The 21,197-nt window shown below is 51.4% G+C and overlaps 5 protein-coding genes across 5 annotated transcripts; 3 read left to right on the top strand and 2 right to left on the bottom strand.

Moving 5' to 3' along the window:
- Positions 1-429: 429 nt before the first annotated feature.
- PG994_007399 (Acetyl-CoA acetyltransferase IA) lies at positions 430-1,811 on the top strand (the record flags this gene model as incomplete). The annotated part of the gene is made up of 3 exons (XM_066858808.1): positions 430-494; positions 603-652; positions 727-1,811. The coding sequence occupies 3 exons, from the start codon at positions 430-432 to the stop codon at positions 1,809-1,811; spliced, it is 1,200 nt and encodes a 399-aa protein (XP_066715750.1).
- Positions 1,812-2,588: 777 nt separating this feature from the next.
- On the bottom strand, positions 2,589-7,846 carry PG994_007398 (uncharacterized protein; the record flags this gene model as incomplete). Its single annotated transcript, XM_066858807.1, has 7 exons — positions 2,589-3,021; positions 3,063-3,153; positions 3,204-4,911; positions 4,981-5,868; positions 6,011-6,421; positions 6,459-6,854; positions 7,358-7,846. The coding sequence occupies 7 exons, from the start codon at positions 7,844-7,846 to the stop codon at positions 2,589-2,591; spliced, it is 4,416 nt and encodes a 1,471-aa protein (XP_066715749.1).
- Positions 7,847-8,715: 869 nt separating this feature from the next.
- PG994_007397 (fas1 domain-containing protein) lies at positions 8,716-9,283 on the bottom strand (the record flags this gene model as incomplete). The annotated part of the gene is made up of 3 exons (XM_066858806.1): positions 8,716-8,805; positions 8,874-9,074; positions 9,128-9,283. The coding sequence occupies 3 exons, from the start codon at positions 9,281-9,283 to the stop codon at positions 8,716-8,718; spliced, it is 447 nt and encodes a 148-aa protein (XP_066715748.1).
- Positions 9,284-12,458: 3,175 nt separating this feature from the next.
- Positions 12,459-14,598, top strand: PG994_007396 (FAD binding domain-containing protein; the record flags this gene model as incomplete). The annotated part of the gene is made up of 5 exons (XM_066858805.1): positions 12,459-12,492; positions 12,553-12,599; positions 12,782-12,993; positions 13,057-13,447; positions 13,483-14,598. 5 exons carry the CDS (start codon positions 12,459-12,461, stop codon positions 14,596-14,598), a joined length of 1,800 nt encoding a protein of 599 aa, XP_066715747.1.
- Positions 14,599-18,279: 3,681 nt separating this feature from the next.
- PG994_007395 (uncharacterized protein) lies at positions 18,280-20,159 on the top strand (the record flags this gene model as incomplete). The annotated part of the gene is made up of 3 exons (XM_066858804.1): positions 18,280-18,395; positions 18,487-18,765; positions 18,824-20,159. 3 exons carry the CDS (start codon positions 18,280-18,282, stop codon positions 20,157-20,159), a joined length of 1,731 nt encoding a protein of 576 aa, XP_066715746.1.
- Between the last annotated feature and the right edge of the window lie 1,038 nt (positions 20,160-21,197).

Raw genomic sequence — 21,197 nt, 5'->3', positions numbered from 1 at the left:
GGTTGGACTGTGTGACCTCGAGGGTTCCCGACAGGCGAGGTGATGTAGTATCGTACTACGTATGCCCGACTGCTGTCAGCCCCAAATCCTGCCAAACAGAAGTGGCGTGTGTCGGGGATGGCTAGCTCTGGATAAGCCCGAAGAGGACCCCACGTCGGCGGAAGCTTCCTGCGCTCTGCAAGGGGCCGGTCCTGGCGGTGAGGTGAGGGGCAATTGGAAGTCGATGGATGTTCTAGCAGTATTATCTAAGATTAAGGGACCCGACTTCGTTTCTATAGAGGTTTAAAGAAAAATAGTACCGGCCCTCCCAACCCACCTACCTTACCTGTGCCTTCCTTCCCTTTTTCCTTTTTAGACTTACGTTGCCTTCTTTTGCTTGCTTTCCTGTCCACTTCTTGAAGCTATCCGCATCCTCCTCAGCTGCCCAACATGTCTGGTCTTCCTACCGTCTACATCGTCTCCGCGGCGAGAACCCCCGTGGGTTCGTTCCTCGGGTAAGTTGGGACAGATTGCACTTTGGGTCGACCCCTCAACATTGCCGCGCCTCTCGAGACCCTCCCGGCGTATTCAACCAAGACTGACATCTCTCGTTTCCTTTGCAGATCGCTCTCTAGCTTGAGCGCAATCGACCTGGGTTCCAAGGCTATCAAGGGTAGGTTCCTCGCCCAATTGCTGAATCCTCCGATCCCGGGACGTAGAAATCTAACTACCTCGCCCCTCCTGTAGCTGCTGTTGAGCGTGTCCCCGAGATCAAGCCCGAACATGTCGAGGAGGTCTTCTTCGGCAACGTCCTGTCCGCCAACCTGGGCCAGGCCCCCGCCCGGCAGTGCGCCCTCGGCGCCGGCCTGCCCCAGTCCGTCGCTGCGACGGGCGTGAACAAGGTCTGCGCCTCGGGCATGAAGGCCATCATTCTGGGTGCCCAGACCATCATGACCGGCAACGCCTCCATCGTCGTCGCCGGCGGCACCGAGTCCATGTCCAACGCCCCGCACTACCTGCCCATGCTGCGCAACGGCGCCAAGTTCGGCGACCAGACCATCGTCGACGGCATGCTCAAGGACGGCCTGACGGACGCCTACAAGAAGGAGCACATGGGCATGTCCGCCGAGCTGTGCGCCGACGAGCACGGCTTCGACCGCGCCGCCCAGGACGAGTACGCCATCGAGACCTACACCCGTGCCCAGAAGGCCACCGAGGCCGGCATCTTCAAGACCGAGATCGTCCCCGTCGAGGTCAGCGGCGGCCGTGGCAAGCCCCCGGTCCAGGTCACCACCGACGAGGAGGCCAAGAACCTGAACCCCGAGAAGCTCAAGACGGTGCGACCCGTCTTCAAGCCCAAGGACGGAACCGTCACTGCCGCCAACGCTGCTCCCCTGAACGATGGTGCTTCCGCCGTCGTCCTCATGTCCGAGGCCAAGGTCAAGGAGCTGGGCGTCAAGCCCATCGCCAAGATCTTGGGCTGGGGTGATGCCGCTCAGGAGCCCGAGCGTTTCACCACCGCTCCCGCCCTGGCTATCCCCAAGGCTATTAAGCACGCTGGTCTGACCGAGAAGGACGTCGACTACTACGAGATCAACGAGGCTTTCTCCGTCGTTGCCCTGGCCAACATGAAGCTGTTGGGCCTGTCTGCCGACAAGGTCAATGTCTTCGGTGGCTCCGTCGCCATTGGCCACCCTCTCGGAGGCTCCGGTGCACGTATCGTCACCACCCTGACCACCGTCCTGCGCGAGAAGAAGGCCAAGATTGGCTGCGCCGGTATCTGCAACGGCGGCGGTGGCGCCAGCGCCATTGTCATCGAGAGCCTGCAGTAGATGCAAGGTAGCTCGATGCTATAGATGACGAAACAAAGTGAAAACCCCAAATTACTACCACCACCTATAGATGTGCTGGCATCTGAGCGAATACACGAGGGTAGTATGTCACGACATGATGCTGGGGATACCCAGAGGCTCCTCGGAGTACTTCTACCTATCACATAGACATCTTGCACCAAAGTGTGCTAATTAATAATGAACAAATGATTCCCAATGTTGCTGTATAAAGCAAGCTGATGATGCCTAGCTTAAGACCGATCTATAGTACAAATACAAAGCGAAAGCCCAGTCAGTACTGGGATGTTTCGCAACTGACGGCTGGAAAAACTGCTGCTCCTCTCTCTCCTACTATATCTTCATCATAAATCATGTACGGCAGATACTGACACGTGCGGGACAGTCTTCTGAGCCTTGATTACTTCCTAGCACCTGCACCACCATCATCTTTTTCCATTGCACCTGTCTCGTTTCATCTCTGCGCACTAGGATCCTATTCCCAAAACCGCTGCTTTCCATGACGAAACGAAGAAGAAAAATCAAAAGAAAGACAAAAAGATGGGAAAGGGACACAATGAAGAGGTGGTTGGTCTCCGGGTATGCTTCAAATAAAATGCCAAATTGGATGCTGATGCGTGCGAAGCGCTCTCGCAATGCTGAATGAGCTCCTGAACGCCGAACGGGATGCCGCAAAACTCTCTACTCATTTGAGAAGAAAACATACAAACACGGTTGGACTACACACACAATGAACGAGTCAAGGTGTGTTGAGCTGGACTACTCGATACCTTCCATGCTGTCAGCACCCTCCCCGCTCTGGCCGCGGACGTCCGAAGTCGGTGCAACGCCTTCCTTGAACCACTTCTGGAACTTCTCATTCGCCTTTTGCACTTCGTCCGGGTTGACATTGCGCATCCAGGCAGAGTTCATAACGAACTTCTCACTGAACAGTTGCGAACGGTGTTCCGTAATGGCAGAAGCCTGCTCAGCTGCCTTGGCCTTCTCGTCGGCCGTGTCAGGTTCGGTCGAGTAAATGAACCACTCGGAGGTTTCCTCTTCCCAATGAATTTTATTCGAGTTCAGGCAGATCCGCATCACCAAGTTCTCGTCATAGCGAAGAGGCTTTGGCTGGTCGCCATCGTCCGAATCCACATCGCTAGAGGGGAGATTACGGGCGAGCACCGTCTTCTGGAGCCGGGACCGGAAACACCTTCAGTGGGTTCCACGCGCATGTACGAAGAGATGTAGTACTGCCATCGCTCTTTCAGCTCCATCTCGTCCATGTAAAATGTGGTATCGTCACGCTGCAGCCAACGGACTGTGGCTTCAGACTTGCCGGGAACTATGGAACGTTAGATGACTGTTTGCCAAAATACGGCTCGGAGGACAAACTTACCCAGCAAATTACGAACATGTCATTTTCCTTGACGCACTTTTGCGCGAAAGTGCGAGCGCTGATCTCTGTCTGGTAGCTGGTCTCCTCTTGAGAACGGCTGCTCAAGAATTGCGCAATCAGGTCAGGCGTTTTCTCCTTGGAATCAGTGCTCGTGCAGATCAAGGACAGGCGGCAAAGCGTCTTGAGAAGGTCTTGGATGGTATATAGAGTCCATCCCTTCTTAAGGTAGTAGTGTCGCATGACCTCTTGATACCGATTCTCGTCAATCTCGCCATTGATATAATCTTCAATCAGCTCGACCGTCTTCGGCCAGTACGATTCTGGATCGTGCTCCTCGAAATAGTTGATCTCGTTGACGGATATGCCCAGGGCTTTGGCTGGTTTCTTGCTCTTAGCGCGGATGATTTCATCCTGGACACTCTGCCCGCTCTCCTTGATATCCTTTAACCGCTTGTAGAGGGTTTGGAATATGCTGAAGAAGACATATATAGTCTGGTTGCAGTAGAAGTTGTACCAAGGACGAGGGAAAAAGCCATCGGCTTTCAACTCGCCGTCGCCGTCGATCAAAGACTCATCTCCCTTCACAAGATAAGCACGGGGCACGATAGGCAACCAGCTCTCGTTTGTGGTCTCGGACGGCACGGCATCCTCGTGAGCATCACCCGATTCGTCTTCGTTCGCTGAGCCTACATCTGGCGTCGTCTCCTTGCTGCCAGATGCGGCACTGTCTTCTTTCTCTTTGCGGCTCTTGGTTCCGTTGCGGCCCGGATCCAGTACACCTCGCAACAGATCCGACTTCTTTCCGTTGCGGCGAGTCGAGCGACCATTAGTCAGTTCGGCCGGCAATTGTTCCTCAGCATCTTCTTCAGCAGACTCGCGGTCAATGTCATGAAGTCGTTCCTGAACCTTTTCTTCGGGTAAATCGAAGAACTGAGGGATGAAGGACTCGAAGAAATCGACAGTCCTTTCCTTTTCGGATGTACTGTGATGACCGTTGTTCGTGCCATAGAGGACCATGAAACGAAGGAGATCAAGGATGACTTCTTGGTCGCCAATCTCATACGCAAATTGGTAACGAGGAACCTGGGTTCTAGCACTGCGCAGTCTTCGCTGCTCCTCGTTCTTTGTCTTGATGACATCGACGAGGTGCTTCGCAGAGAGGTTGCGCTTGTCATTTTGCTTGATCTGAATGCCCATGTGGTCCAAGCTCTTGAGATGCATGATCTCAGTTTGGGCTTGCCAGACCTTCTCCCACTCTCGTTCTGTGAAACGCCATTCTTCATCCTTCTGTTTCAGCCGAGCCAGTACAACAGGCACGACCGAGAACGGGTCCTGGAACATGTCGTTGACGACCTCGGCTCCTTTATCTACGCCGTAGATCTTCTTGAGAACACGCTTGTAGATGGACGTGCTAGGGCCTCCAAGACCAGGTGGCATGACAAATGTCTCTCGCTCATGGGGGCTCATGTTCAGCATTTGTTGGGCGATCGGCTCAAGCAGCTGTATACACTTAACATTCAGCTCAATGTTGTAGTCGTAATCATGGCGCTCCTCCTCGATGCGATGAAGACCTTCCTCGAAAGCGTTCTTTCGATGAGCGACAAATCCGGAATCCTCGGAGGCCCATGTGGGATGCGAGGCCCATTCGTCGTTGAGGACAATATTGCACATTTCATCGCGACCACTGCAGGGTTTAAGCTTTTCCTATAGGAAAGATGCGTCAGTAATCAAGCACCAACGAACAGTCGTTGCGATAATATAGTATAGACTTACTCGGCGAGGAAGAAGACGGTAGCTGGGACCGCTTGCTCGGCAGTTGCTAAGCGAAACCTTCTCAGTAGGTGGCCTCGGCCGGTTCTCGATGATCTCGTCGCTGCCCTCGTAGTTAAGGAAGGCTCGGAACCAGTTCATAAGCTCGGGGTTGCCGCCAATGAAATTGCTGGCTTTGTGGACCAGGTCGTTCTCGTCGATAAGACTTTGAGAGTACATGTTACAGAGCTTGAGGAACTCGTTCATGGCACCGCGATTGTTCATGAACTTCTTGACCTTCTCGAAAAACGCGAGCTCGTCAGATGAGCAGTTGCCGGTCGAGGTCGGAGGCAAGGGTTCGGGCATGACGGGGGTAAGAGTCGGCTCGATCGAAGGCACGTCGGCAGGCAGAGGCTTGTGATTGAGCTTGGCTCGCTTGTTGCTTCCAGTTGCAACGCCTGGAATGGAACGATGGCTGACGGGAGGTATGCTGTCAACTATGCTTGGTGCAGCGGCAGCAGGCGCTGGCTTCTCGTTACGAGGGCGCTTCTTGTTCTCCTTGGTGGCACTGGCGGGAGGCGCAAAGCTGCCGACCGGCGGCATCTTCTGGCCGTCGCGCATTGTATGGCTCGGTTGCGGCGTGGTCTGCGTAAACCCGGTCATGGCGAGCATTTCTTCTGAGCGAAGGTGTTGGCCCTTGTTGGACGCGGCCGACTCGGGAAGGAATTGCTTGAAGTCCTCGAGTAAATCTGGCGCAGTGTTGAAAAGACTCGTGACTTGTGAATAAACGTCTTGGATTGGTTTCTGTTCGCGCTGGTAGGTCTGGAGGATTTCCAAGAACTGTTTGTAGATTTCAGGTTTGTCCTGGAAGCGGTTCTGTGGGTAGCAGAAAAAGTCAGTAAAAGCTGAGTTCTGCGAAAAGTCATGCATTATTATTGGATTGTTCCATAGATTGGCAGGGAGAAGAAAGGACGAAGTGCTGTACAATCAACAGTAGAAACAAATCTAAACAATGGTCTGCGCTGGGTTAAGATTTGGTGGTTTTTTTTCTTACCTTTATCTTGTTGACATAGCTTATGGCATGATTGAACTCCACTGGCCCTCGCTTTTCCATGCTTGCACTATTTTGAGCAGAGCCATTTGTACCACTCTGCCCCCCAGGAGTTGGCGTGAGGGCGTTGCGTGTACCGGGAGCGTTAGGAGTGGTAGAATTGTTTTGCGGAAGTTGCGAAGCACCGCGCTGTTGCTGCGCTGAGCCGGGTCCATCAAACGGAGCCGTTTGGCCGGGCCCTTGACCTTGTCCGAAAATACCGGGGCCGTTTGACACTGGCGCGCTAAAAGTCGCCTCAGGGCTTTCGATGCTATGCTGGGGCTGTGTTTGTTGTTGCGACTGTGGCGGCGGTACTGCTGCTGGCGGCTGTTGTTGCTGCTGTTGAGGCTGCTGCTGCCAATTCCCGGTCGATGGCTAGTGAAGAATGGCGCGCTGGCACCCAGATGCGAACTGTCGCCATGGTCTCGTTTCGCGGGTATCTGTTGGACAGTCGTGCCCATGGGCGTCGTGACGCGAATCGCGTTGGGATTGCCTCCCTCGCCGCATTCGATTCTGTAGCCCGGGGTAGGAATGTGTTGAAGCCTTGGATAAGATTCGGGTGGCCGGCGAAGAGATCGGATACGCGGTTGATGACACCCGGAGTGTCGATGCTGCAGAACAAATCAGCTGTCGTCGATTTCCACGCAAGTTTCCGGGTGTGATCTTGTACTGACGTTTGGCTCTTAAAGTCCTTCATTATGTCTAGAAACTTGTTGTAGACGTCCGGTTGGTCCGCGAACTGCACCTTAACCTGATCCAGGTAACTCAGCGCATCCTGGTTGGAGAAGGGATTAGCAAATGATTGATACTTATACATGGTTAAGCGTCCGATGGAAGATAGTACTGGATATTCTGGGGTTTTACGGCCCCCTTGCCCTGGTGGTATGCCAACCTTGGCGAGGGTAAATCCTGAGCGATACATTCGCGTAGACGGGCGTCATCAGAACTCAGATAACAGGAATGGAAGTTATGAAAAGGCAAAGACGGAGGGGGTTATTTGGTGCAATGCGCCTGGCGCGATCTCGGACCAGATCGCGGGCCGTGACAATTGACGACACGGTTTGAATGCCTCCTTGAAGTTGTAGCGATGAGGTATTCCGAGCAGTAACGTTGAGTCGTCTTTGTGCGGAGGGATTCACGTGGGAAACTACCCATCGATAGATGCAACAAAGGAAGCGACTCGCGGGGTCAGGTTGAATAACACACGGACGGACGTGTCGCGTCATGGATGATTAGGTTGGGCCACTTGGTGCCTTCCAAACATGCCATGGGTATGCGAAACTATGAGGCGCCAAAACCAGCCATTCTTACATTTAAAATGGGTTGTTGTCCCTGTTGCAGCGCCCCAGGGCCACCTCCACCAGGTCCAAACGGCACACCCTGCGCAGGCGGCCGGTTGTTCTCCTGCTGCAACGGACCACCAAAGAGTGAGCCGGCACCAGCCGAAGACGCCGGCGCTCCTGGGTTAGGCCCGCCGCTCAAGGCACCGAACATCTGACTTGACGCTGTCTGCGCCTTATTTGGTATGGATCGGTTCGATTCGGAGGGTATAGGACCACCGCCAAAGGCCGGCGCGCCTAGGGGCACGTTGGGCGGTGCAGAGCCATGGCTTGCGAGAAGGCCACCAGGGCTGTGGATAGCTCCAGGAAGTCTTGAAGCGACGGGTTGATGGATGGGTAAGGAGCCGGCGTTGCTATGGTGGGGGGTGCCAGTAGGCGCTGGGTAGGACTGGTCGCGATGATGTCGCTCGGCAGAATCCCGATCACGATGCGACATCTCATCAGCCGGATGAGGGTTCATGGTTGAGTATGGTCTTTATCTGTTGCGAATCATATCAGCGAATGCCCCCGAGCGTACAGCTTCCACCATGTAATTGCCGGCGAAAAGATGCGACCGGCCAAGAGATGCGACGTGGTCGACTGGATTGCTGTCCAAGGCTCTTTGCAGAACAGGGTTACTGTTCACGCCACAGCCCAGCTATACAGCTCTCCGATATAGGCACAGGAGAGAAAGAGAAGTAAAGTAGGACAGACCTTCTACATTAGACCAAGTATGATGGAGTTGAGTGCAGTGAGACTCGTGATTGCACGCGATGAAGAAAGCTGTGTGTCCCAACCTTGTCTATACCTGCAAGGTTCACAGGAGCTGACCCGCAACCAATGGATTGCGATAAGACCTATCGAACATCATACACGGAAAAAACTTATCGCGACTTACCGCTCGCGCCCTTATCCGAGACCACCGCTACCTTACCTCCAGCTATCAACGGCCGAAGCCGCTTACCATGGATGCATGCACCCTAGCTTCGAGTGGTACATATCACAGTGCGAGATGTGGTGTGACAGCGCATTGCCTCCAAAACTAACGTAGAAGCTCCCGTCCCTTTGCGTAGAGCAGCACGCCCAATACCCAGTTTGAGGCTTTTGCCAAGTCATAATGGTTTTGGGGTTGATGGCTAGCAACAAAACGGCGCTGCTATTGCTCCGACTCGGGATGAGCATGATGTAGCTGATATGTAGAGCTCTTGCGTCTCATCAGTTAAGATAAGGCTATGCGGGCAATGCTTTCAGGATATAGTTAGGGAGCATTCGAGTGAAGTTATTATCCCCTGCCTATGTCATCTAGGGATATCATATATATACATCAAGCATTAAAGTATTCTACTGTATTCAAGAGCGTCTTAAGACACCTCCTAAAACCCATAATTCCCCATTTGCGACCTGAAAAACGCTATCGACTTCGATGCCGTCGGGGTGTATCTGCAACGTTGTCAGCATCAGGATCCACAGCAGCAACACCTCTATTCCTGTTGTTTTGGGCCGCTTACCACTTTCTTCCCTTCTTTGTTCATCCACCAGATTTCCTTGTCGCCTGTCAACAGACTCTTCGCCTTCTCGCCCTCCCGCCAGGGCGACACGGGCAGGACGTGCGCCTCGGCGAACTTCTTGAGATTCTTCTGCGCGCGGTCTCGTCCCTCGTCGCCCTCGTACGCTGCGGCCGTCCCGAATGTCTCGTAATCCCGCGCGTCCTCCAGGGTTTCCGCGGCAGCGCATCAATCTGCGAGTTGAGAGGCGCAAGCACCGTGCTGTTTTGCGAGGGGTCCCCGAGTCGCTGCTCGATTGATGCTACGTCTCGTGTAAGTGATGCGAATATGTTGATGCTTCGATCGCGACCCATGACGTCGGAGAGCATCACGTTAGTCTGTTGCATTTTGGGTTGGTCTGCGGAGGGTGCCATGATGGGATGTTGTCGAGCGTCGCCTGCGAGGTTGAGCTCAGAAACACGAATAGTTGAGTGTGCGATTCCTTGGGCAAATGATGCCGCTGCCAGTAGATGGAAATAATAGAAGGTATTTGGCTTCATGTTGAATACATTAGGTTGAGAAAGTCGTGTTGCCTCCGACGTGTGTTGGTGATACATAAAGCGATGACATCATTCCCGCGTTGCGACTGTGGATTATGCACAGCATATCTCTCCATTAGGTACCCGACGTATATAGCGATGTCGCCGGTTATTGATTACCCGAGTCGAGTAACGTTGTCTTCACAAATACCCCTTCTTGCTCCTCGACTGGTATAAATACCACACCACCTACCAGAGGTTTCTCCTCTATCATTATCCCACTCACAATTCCCCCTCGTAACTCGCACCTACAACCACCACAGTGTTTCCCACTGTTCATCCCAAGAGTTCGAATAACCACTGTTGCACTCGGGTTGACGAAGGTAGCCCAGTGTATGGACTAATCGTAAGAACGCGCTCTGAACCAACGAACTTCGAGTTATGACACCCTATCCTATGGACCGTCTTATGCATGTTGAAAAGCCAGTCTAACACCGTGCCAGCTGCACAAGAAAACACTGAGTAAGGAATGTTATTGTGTACTCAACTTATCTCAGTTCTAGATCCCGGCCACACAATGTCTATCTAGCTGCTCGCTAGAAGTGATAGGGGCTTGGATATAATGCAGGCTTGATCATCACTCGCGTAAAAGAATAATAACAGCCTCAAGGCCAAGTTTCAGGCATGAAATGCAACAACACTCCCACTAGACTGACACGAGGAGCAACGATGATTGTATACTTATGGTGACAGTGGTCGAGTTCTATTCACTCCTCAGCGTCATCTATGGGATCGCTAATTTCTCGAGGTGAAGTGCTGAGTTACGAGAAAGGGAAGTATAGCTTTGTCATCCCAAAAGGGACATCTATTGGGATGAGTTCAGTGATCCAGCACCACGACGAAGATATGTTTCCAGCTTCTTACACTTAAAACCCGAGCAGTGGGTTGACCCCATACTAGGTTACAAAACTACACTCTAGAGAAATGTTTCATGTCTTTCTCGAAGGGGAGTTCGCAGTGCCTCGAAACGAAGTAAGTGTAGAGAGGATCCAAGCCAAGTGTCCTCTGTAACTGACAATGGCCGGCTGGCGTAACTTTCATATTCTGCTGCTACTTACCTAGCCTCGCGCTCTGCGAACTTCATGTGGTCACGGCAGCATTGGTTTCGAGAGATCTTCCACATGCCAAGATGTACCAGACAATTCAAGAGGACGTCAATTACAACTATGATCTGGTGGTCACTCAGATAAAAAAGGTTTGCAAAGGAGCCCATATTCTGATCTGGTAACTATGCTCGAACGTTGCGTAGGTAGGCGGTATTATTACTGCAGTTGTATATATGTTAGTTTACCTACTCGTGTTCAATGGTATACAGCTTGATGGAATCGAGCTGACAAGACAAGTAAAATAGACAGCCTGCGCCTTGAGCTCCATGTGAACATGCAGCCGATATTTTCATGATGTTGCTTTCGTTGATGAAGTGGTGATTCGCCTGCTTCTTTCTCAGCTTCGAATTGCGACAACGGTAATTGTAAAAACTCAAATAAAAACAGTATTGTGAAAGGACCCATCAACGACTTTTGACGTTTTCTGACAGTGAGTTCATGGCAATCGATATCATAGATAAACAAACTCTTTCTTCTCTAAGCAAGTAATTATTATAGATAGATGAATGGCGTGTAATGCTGCTATCCATGGTTATAATGTTTCTACGTACTCTTCACCTCAGATAAAAAAAGGGTCTGAAAGGGAGTTCATATTCTCTGGTTTCGTAACCAGAGATGGGCAAAAGCGCACTATTCGTGGCACCACGTTATGCTAGCAATCCCCTTAAGCATAATATTATGCTATACATTTTGATTAGTAATGACATATGAGTAGTGGTAGAATAAGCCAAAAATGACCGTTTCCATGACCTTATGGTTGGTGTCAGGTTAGAGGTGGGTTACTGAATAGGTACTGGTACGAGATAGCCGGCATTGGGATGTTTGACTGGCTGACAATGGCAATGGGATAGCTGGGGCAAGACTCAGTACCTAAGCCAGCCATCAACTAGTAAACTAGACGAAAAGGTTTCCCTTTCACATGCCAGCTCTAAACACACTGGAAGGAAGTGCTGTCTCAGTAATGCACGGCTATGGCATATGGACCGGTGACATTCTCTCCATCAGCTGCTACACTCAAGCGCATAGCCTGGAAGCCGGCAGTGTCATCTGACGCGCAACGCAAATCTGGGAGGGCCCATATTGGCATTCCCCAAGATACTCTGAATCGAGCCCCGCCACCGCATGGGGCAATCTGGGGTAGCCGCCTGCTGTGGTTCGCTGCTAAACTTGGGGAAGAAGGAATGCACTTACAGCTGTACATGTGCAATCACATGTAAAACCTGTCCGGAAAATCGCCTGCGCATCTGCTTCGAACATACAGGCACCCGCGTTATGCATTCGATCCGGTGATGCCAGCATTATATATATTCATTGTACGTTCAATTCGCCATTTGGAACATGCGATAATTCAATAACATCAGTTGCCCAATCACAGATAGATGATTTGAATCGGCCCGCCGGCCTCGTACTCAGGAGAAGGGAACTAACTAGGCCCCTGCAGGCGGGTCGAGAGCTTCAGCGACAGCACGCGGGCAGTCAAAATGAAGAGAACGTCAGCTTTGTTTGATGGTCCCAGCTGCAGTTGTGATTTGTATACATGTATGTGACTAGACAAAAATAGACAATTGAAAAAATGTTGTCTGATTCAGGTTCCTAGGCGTCGGCTCCAGGTGCGGTGAATAATGCATTCATTCATTGATTCATTCAAGGTTGTTTGAGACCCTTGAGAGTTCGACCTGTTCTAGTGGGGCCAGTCGGCTCATCCACTAAAAGCCGTTGCCGAGGCATATCAGCAGGTCAGCATTGTTCGTCCTCATATGAGCGAGCGACTGCATTCCAAACCGCTTTCTCCATTTCTATCCTCACGACCTTTGTTCTTTCCCTCCATTTCATCAATCGACAGCTTTTCAGTACATTGTTCTGTTATTTGTCGCATTCCAAGTACTCACACCCTGAAGCTGAAAATGGCTCCTAAGTGCATTGTTGTTGGAGGCGGCCGTAAGTGCCCCCCCCCCCGGGCCTCCTCGGCTATGCGAAATGAAGCTGACAACATCGCAGTGTCCGGCCTCAGTGCTGCGCACACCATCTATCTCGCCGGTGGTAACGTAGTGGTTTTGGACAAGCAAGGTATGCTCATTCTCACATCCCAAGACTTTCCGCGGCCCCACAACCGATACTGACGTTGGCGATCAGGGTACGCTCATCGTCACATTCCAAGACTTGGTGATAACCTCAAACCGATACTGACAACAATAACGAAAGATTTTTCGGCGGAAATTCCACTAAGGCCACGTCTGGGATCAACGGAGCGCTGACCCGGACGCAGGTCGATCACAAGATCGCCGACAGCGTGAAGCAGTTCTACGACGATACCCTCAAGTCAGCCCGGGACAAGGCTAGGCCGGATTTGATCAAGGTTCTGACCTACAAGTCTGCTGCTGCTGTCGAGTGGCTGCAAGATGTGTTCAACTTAGATCTCACTCTGGTTTCACGGCTTGGGTAGGTTCGAAACTGGTCAACAATATTATTATAACCCTGTCTTGCTAACGAGCTCTTCGGCAGTGGCCACTCTCAACCCCGAACCCACAGAGGACATGATGCCAAATTCCCCGGCATGGCCATCACCTATGCTCTTATGCAACGTTTAGAAGATCTAGCCGAGAATGAGCCCGAGCGCGTCCAGATCATCAAGAAGGCACGCGTTACCAGCTTGAACAATGAGGGCAACAAGATTACTGGTGTCACATACGAACACGGCGGTGAAAGTGCTACAGTAGACGGCCCTGTCATCTTGGCCACCGGTGGTTACGCTGCCGATTTCAGCGAGACCTCGTTGCTCAAGAAGCATCGCCCCGACACTTATGGACTTGCCACCACCAATGGTACGCACGCGACCGGTGATGGCCAGAAGATGGTCATGGCCATCGGCGGCAACGGTATTGATATGGACAAGGTTCAAGTTCACCCACAGGTCTGGTTGACCCCAAGGACCCTGGTTCCAAGTGGAAGTTCTTGGCCGCCGAGGCTCTGCGTGGCGAGGGTGGTCTTTTGCTCAATGGCGACGGTGATCGATTCTGCGATGAGCTCGGCCATCGTGACTATGTTTCTGGTATGATGTGGAAGGAGAAGGAGAAGAACAAGTTCCCCGTCCGACTGATTCTGAACTCCAAGGCCTCCAATGTCCTTGACTTCCACACACGCCACTACTCAGGACGTGGTTTGATGAAGAAGATGACTGGTAAGGAGCTTGCCAAGGAGATTGGCTGCTCACCCGACCATCTTCAGAAGACCTTTACTACGTACAATGCTATCGCCGATGGCAAGCAAAAGGATCCATGGGGCAAGAAGTTCTTCCATAACGGACCCTTGGACATTAACGATGACTTCCATGTCTCTGTGATGGAGCCCGTTCTCCATTTCACCATGGGCGGTATTGAAATCAACGACAAGGCCCAGGTCCTGAACCAACAGCAGCAACCCTTCGAAGGGTTGTTTGCTTGTGGTGAACTTGCTGGTGGCGTCCACGGCGCCAACAGACTTGGTGGCTCCTCGCTCCTGGGTTGCGTTGTTTACGGTCGTGTTGCCGGTGACACTGCCAGCAACTACTTGTTCCAACAGGCCCTTTCCACAGCCGCAGGTGCTGCTGAGCGTCTTGGACAGATTTCACTGCACATCGATCCTTCGCAGCCTGGCCGTGTCAGTGTACAGTGGGGTGGTGATGCTTCGGCATCTGCTCCAACTCTCGGCCAGACGACGAGTGCTGCTGGTCCCACCCCAAAAGCCGACGCTGGCAAGTCCTCTCAGATTGCCTCGAAGGCTCAGAACCCCAAGAAATTCGAGATTCCGCAGAAGGAGTTCACCATGGAAGAGGTTGCCAAGCACAACAAGAAGGAGGACCTCTGGGTTGTCGTCAAGGGTGTCGTAATGGATCTCTCAGACTGGCTCGACGAGCATCCAGGTGGCCCCCAGGCCATTATGAACTTCATGGGTCGGGATGCTACCGAAGAGTTCGAGATGCTGCACGATGATGAGGTTATCCCCAAGTATGCGCCTCAACAGGTGATAGGGCGTGTTAAGGGCCAGGAGCCTACCCTTGAGATTTAGATGTCCCTGCATTCTGACTGGTTGTCAGAGAGGTGTAGGATTTTACTTGGTGGTTTCTGGCGCATCCTGACGTTGCAGTCTGAAGAGGACTAGTATGAGTCTTTACTCCAATAACATTCCTGGCGTACTTCGCTTATTCGAAGGAAATTGTATATTATAATACTATATGTTTCTTCAATGCATCACGATAAGAACACTCATTTCTACTCTTGGTCGCCTTCATTTAAACACGTTTCAGCGCTACTATCTTGGAACTCTTCTAAGAGTGATACGCCCCGTTTACCGTTCTAAACAGTCAAGCACAAGACTATCAGATATCCTAAGGTAACTACTCCAGTATTTCCTTGCACTCACATAAAAGCATTGGAACGTACATATGCTTCTCCTTGCCCCATCGATACTTTAACAATTATTTGGTCCGTGTCTTTGCGCTATGGGAAAACCAACGACGGCTCCATGGCCCCTCGGAATAACCACATGGGAGATACTCATTGTACATCGGCATCCGCACTGGTATCTACCCGAATAGCATCGAATAAACACATGGACTAACCAACCATCGATCAGTCGTACACTGGAATAAACGTCCGCCAATGCCTTGAACATACACTTGGTATGGAATCAACGTGGGATAAACATCAATTGGCATTGGATGTTTTGAACGTTGAAAAATATTGAAACGTTGATTCCGATTTAGGTATCAAATATTAGACGTCCACGAGACGTTACTCCGTAGGTACAGTACGTATACAGTAGCAGAATCCCGAACTGCAGTTCAATAATTTATTATGCCAGCCTACATGCCATAGGTACCAATTGGAATTGATTCATTCAACCTAGACTCGGGTCCCTTTTTGGTTGATAACGTAAGTGTAAGTCGCACTGGTCTTGTCGTGACTAAAAGTCAGCTCAGCCATGCTGTGTGCCTTCACGAAAAGCTGAGAACGGGAAGTCACTGGTAGGTGGTAAGCGCCCAAGGCGCTCCTTTGTGCAACACCCTCATGCAACAATTCACAGGATTCCCGTCCCGCCCGTCCGTTCTGAGCCCCCACGCCGGCGAAGAAGTCCCTGGGGAATCGCGCGGTCCTCTTTAACGTCCAAGCAAACGCAGGCAAGGGAGAGTGAGTGTATATGCAGTCTTGCTCCTCTTTCAGTCACCCTAAGCAGGAGGACCTGCTTACACTAAGTAACGGATGCGATATGTACCTGCTTAGGAGACAAGATACAGGAGATCAGAGTTAGTGATTTCTCGTGGAACACCTCCATTGGCCCGCTTCGCAGGCATGTTGCGTAAGCTACAAGTGACGTTTCATCATCGATGTGCTCGCTCTTTGCAGATAGTCACACGTCACTCAGAGGCATCTGCGGCTGACCGCCCGGTACACACAAAGTGTACGAACAGGTTCGACGCCTGTCAGCACTATTGCCATTGTTGTTTCTGAGCTCTCCTCTCCGCCGCCACGGAGGCTCCAGGAGAGACAAAGAAACCCCCCTAAAGTTAGTATCTACTCTGACAACAGTCAGTCTTAGTTCGATCAGAGGTAGGTATCAGGAAGCGAAACTCAGGTTAAGGTCACCACGCCACTTGAAGCCACCTTGGTAGGCGTGTAAGGAAAGGGCGACGGGAAAAGACAAAGGGATCCATATTGCGCCTGAGCTGGGGAATAGCCGTTTCAGGGGCATAGAGCCGGGTTCCCAAAGGATGACAATAAATACCAATTCCTGCTTCCCTTGTGCCGAAGCATTTGATACGTAAACTGGACTTCTGCATAACACTCTCAAGTAGCAAGCCACTTATTGTCACCACATCAAGGATACCTACATACATTGAGACTTGGCTAATCAACATGTAAACGATACGACCCGCCAGCAACAACGGAGACAGCGGTGAAAGACCAAAGCCCATGCTCTAGATACGCCACAGGGTTTATCACGGGGTCTATCGCAGTCACCAGCCTGGCTTCTTCTATTGCTAATGGATAATAAAATTAACTGACTGGCTAAGCATAGGAGGGAACAACCCGTCAATTGTCGGAGACCATGGGTCCTCTCATGTAAACGACCAACCCGTACAGTAGGATGTTAACCCACGGTCAGGGTCTTGGTCGTGGTCTTGCTTTTGGGGATGCAAATATTCTGGTATCCAGCCCCCTGTGGTTGGTTCCCCATCGCCGCATATGGACATAGATGCATACTAAGTATGCAAGGTTGTGAAGTGAATGATTAGCCTAGGTCAACAGCCCGACGCCTCAAGCCGCCCCTCCTTAGTCTGCCCGGAGCTCCCGGGAGACAAACCTGAGCGATACCCGCGATAGGGCACAATTACATACTGTGTGCTGGAAGCGTAAAATACCCAACGCGTCGGCGTAAACCAGAGGGCATGGCGGATAGGGACGGATGTCTGCTTTGCTGCTCCTTGGGGTTTTCTCCACACCTCCTTCCCCGCATACTTGTAAGTTGTAGAACGAGATTTGTTGCTATGGTTTATGATTCTAGCACGCTTAACTTTAATCACTTGAGGCGTTAGCCAAGTCAACTGAGATTTTTCCGACTTGGTGTTTTTTGCCGAACCGATCAGAGAGGAGCAGGCTGGTTTAGACATTCTGCACAAGTTCGAATTCAAATTGCGCCAAAGTCCGGTGACAATCAGCTGAGCGCACTTTTAGCGTTGTCTTACGCTTGCACACACCAGCCTGCCAGCCTGCCCTGTAATTAAAGATGAATAGTCTTATTCTACCCAAGCCACCGGCTCCTCCAAGGCTAGTGTGCTGCCTAGGTTAGTAGCAACCCGACGACAGGCGAAATCTACCTAGCACCAACGCGTACGCAGCAATGCAGGCACTTGGATCTGAATTCTTCCTCCCTCCTTCAGACGTCTGGGGAAGCCGGTTGGATGGCATGTCCGAGGCCCCCCTTTACCGGTCACCTACTGGAAGAGGCATTTGCGGATGAAGATATCTGTCTCCCATGAGGAGAAACGGACGAACATCCTAACTTACCACTACAGCGGAACGGACTGCTCGAAAAAAGGGCGGTTGTCTCTCTATCCGCGACAACAACTGGGACAGTGGCATGCTTTGCTGCCCTTAGATGCTTGGACTCCAATAAATCTTGAGATATCGGCCAGCCCCCAAGAGGGCTATCAAGGGTGACCGTAATCATAACCTGTACATTCACAATAGCTCTCCGTTGTCGGTCTGGGCTTTCATCGGGACTCTGTCGCATTAAACGTTGAGATGGCATGATGATGGTCTTCACCTCTCCCCGCTAACTACTAATATTTTCAGTAGTTGGGCTAGGAGTTATACATAACAATTCGTTTCTTCCTTTTTCTTGACTGGCTGAACTCCCACCTGGCTGGGATGGATGGCTCGCTAACCTAGTGACCCTTGGCACTTGGCACTTGGCGTGGGCGCTGAGGGTTCTCCGTGGCACCCCAGCCGCTGCTGATCTGCCCTTCACCCTTCTTTTCTTTCATCTTTCGATATCACCCTTCCCTCTTGCTCCACTCCCGTCCTACCCACTGATACTCTATCAACCATCTCTACCCTCTATCGGTGCGGTTGATGAAGAACCCGCAAATTTCAACGTCAACCTTCCCAATCCCAGGCAACAAATCTTTCTCTATTGACCTCGAGATACAATCAGCCACGCTGGCCTGACGTCGCGAATCCCTTCACCATGGCGATAGCCATGGGCTGGCAGAAACCCGACAATGTCGCCGGTTCTTCGGCCCCTGCCATCATGATCGGCCTCTTCGTCGCCACGGGTGGTCTCCTGTTCGGATACGATACTGGGTGAGCCACAACAATAACAGTCGCACGACGCGATTTTGCGGTCGGATACAGTGCTGCAATACTAATCTTTGCGTTCTCTACTTCCTAATAGAACAATAAACGGGATTCTGGTCATGAAATCATTCGTACAACAATTCAACAACGGTTACCTCGATGTCCAACACGACAACCTTCCCGCCATATCACCGCCAAACATCGCCATCATTGTTGCAATCCTAAGTATAGGGACTTTTATCGGCTCGTTACTCGCAGCCCCAGCCGCCGATAAAATAGGCCGTCGCATATCGCTTCTCATCGCCGTTGGGGTCTTCTGCTTCGGCGTCATATTTCAGGTCTGCGCCGATGCGATTCCGATGCTGTTGGTGGGCCGGTACGTTCGGACTTTGGTTGGGTTGAACACAGGATGCAATGTTGACAATATGCAATAGGCTTTTTGCTGGAGTTGGTGTTGGAGCCGTGTCACTCCTCGTGCCACTGTATCAATCCGAGATGGCCCCCAAATGGATACGAGGCACTTTGGTATGCGCCTACCAATTGTCCATCACGCTCGGGCTTCTAGGTGCTTCGATCGTCAACATTGGGACCCAACACATCAGCGGAGCTGCGGCATATCGAATTCCGATGGGCCTTCAACTGACCTGGGCCTGTGTATTGGTAGTCGGCATCATGGTTCTGCCCGAGACGCCTCGGTACCTCATCAAGTGCGGCAAGAATGAAGCCGCTGCATTATCGCTCAGCCGCTTGCGACGACTCGACATCATGCACCCTGCTCTTGTGGAGGAACTGGCCGAGATACAGGCAAACCACGACTACGAACTCACCCTCGGCCCCGACTCGTACCGCGACATCTTATTAGGCGCCCCTCATCTCGGCCGCAGGACTCTCACAGGTTGTGGTCTACAGATGTTACAGCAGTTAACGGGCATCAATTTTATCATGTACTATGGGACAAGTTTCTTCCACGGTGCCGGTATAGACAGCCCTTTCCTCATCGCCCTCATCACCAATGTTGTCAACGTCATTTCTACGATTCCAGGGCTGTTCGTAGTTGAAACTTGGGGAAGGCGGAATTTACTCCTAATCGGTGCGGTTGGCATGTCGTTATGTCAAATGGTCATCGCCATCTACTCCACAGCTGTCGGCAGCCCCAGCACCAACGAGGTGTCCACATTTTCCAGCAAGATTCTCATTGTATTTGTCATGTTCTTCGTCTTCTTCTACGCCTCATCGTGGGGGCCTGTATGCTGGGTCGTCACCGCCGAGATTTACCCCCTGAAGGTTCGGGCCAAGGCAATGTCTATCACGACAGCATCCAACTGGTTGTTGAACTTCGGTATCGCATATGGCACTCCGTATATCATCGGGTCAGGTGCTGGGTATGCCGATTTAGGGCCCAAGGTTTTCTATGTTTGGGGCGCCTTCTGTGTTCTTGCTGGCGTCTTTGTTTACTGCATGGTCTATGAGACCAGCAAGATCAGTCTTGAACAGATTGACGAGATGTATGAGCGCGTCGCCCATGCCTGGAACAGTAAAGGCTTCGAGCCCAGCTGGAGCTTCCAGCAGCTTCGTGACGAGGGATTTGCGGACAGCGGCATAGCACCGACGGAGCACGAGCTGCAACCGTCGATGACAGGATCGAGTGCGGCAGACAGCATCTCGACGGAGCAAACAAATGAGACGGACACGACACCTCACGGAAACATGACACAACAAGACAAGGCGATACAACAGATGGGGCTGGGGAATGTCGACTTCAGCTATTGAAAGGCCCAATACGCTTCGACACATATTTTGCGCCCTGACGCCCCTCATGACAGGATGAGGCTGCTAGCAGGATTGATTTTGGTTATACTATCGCTTTTTTGCTCAACGGATTATGGATCGCTCCAAGGATTTGGCGGGCGCTGCTACGTAGACCGACTGACACGCGATTACGGGCCGGGTTGTTACCAGCGTTGGAGTTTGACGTACGGAGTTCAGGTCACATTGGGAAACTTGGATGACTTTGATTGATTGAATTATTCATTACGCGGGGAACACAATGATGCGAATTTTACGGGATACGGGAACGTTTTCAAAGAAGCCACGTCGACTCGAAATACCCACGGAGGGGCTTTTCTAACTTTTATACTATATTATATCCCATGGGGGGCCAACGAAGGAAAGGACACTTGGAGTTTTGGTTTTTCTAACGTCAGGGGGCCAGCTTCAACCAAATATTCACTTTACTACTAATTTGGTTGGTCCTCATGAGTACGGAGGCTGTTGAGGCAATCAGTCCAAGCTTTGGATGCTTGTCCCGTCCCAAATAACGATTGATTAGGATGACGATGGCGTATATACAGACACAATCTTGCGCCATCTTGATATTCGTATATATTAAGTGTCGTTCCTTTTTTTCTTTTTTTTTTCGATGTGCTTGGAAGAACCTTGCAATGTTCTAGGGATCTCAAGGACATTCTGCTTGGGGCGAATGAAATATACCATTTACTATCGAATGCTGCTTGCCGCTTGTGACTCTTTCGTGTACGTTGCTGTGTGTGACTTTCTCCTATGGCCCGCGCCATCCCCGGAAAACACGACTGCTACTCCCTGTTCTTGCCCCCTTGCTTCGCTTCTATAGCGAAAGGGATGTTCTTTGCTTGACCTACCTACTTGGTTTGGCTACCTACCTACCTCCCACCCACTCACTCCCCTTTCCTGTGTTACCTTCTTGTTTTGTTCCCCGAAAACAGGAATCACAGAGAATCGAACAACTGCAAGATCCGGTATAGCAATAAGCAAGTACGTACACTTTTCCCG

This window comes from Apiospora phragmitis (genome assembly GCF_038363925.1).
Source record: "Apiospora phragmitis strain CBS 135458 chromosome Unknown utg000007l:1.0-2108841.0:1.0-2111359.0, whole genome shotgun sequence".
NCBI lineage: Eukaryota > Fungi > Ascomycota > Sordariomycetes > Amphisphaeriales > Apiosporaceae > Apiospora > Apiospora phragmitis.
This window is presented reverse-complemented; position numbering and strand designations above follow the sequence as displayed.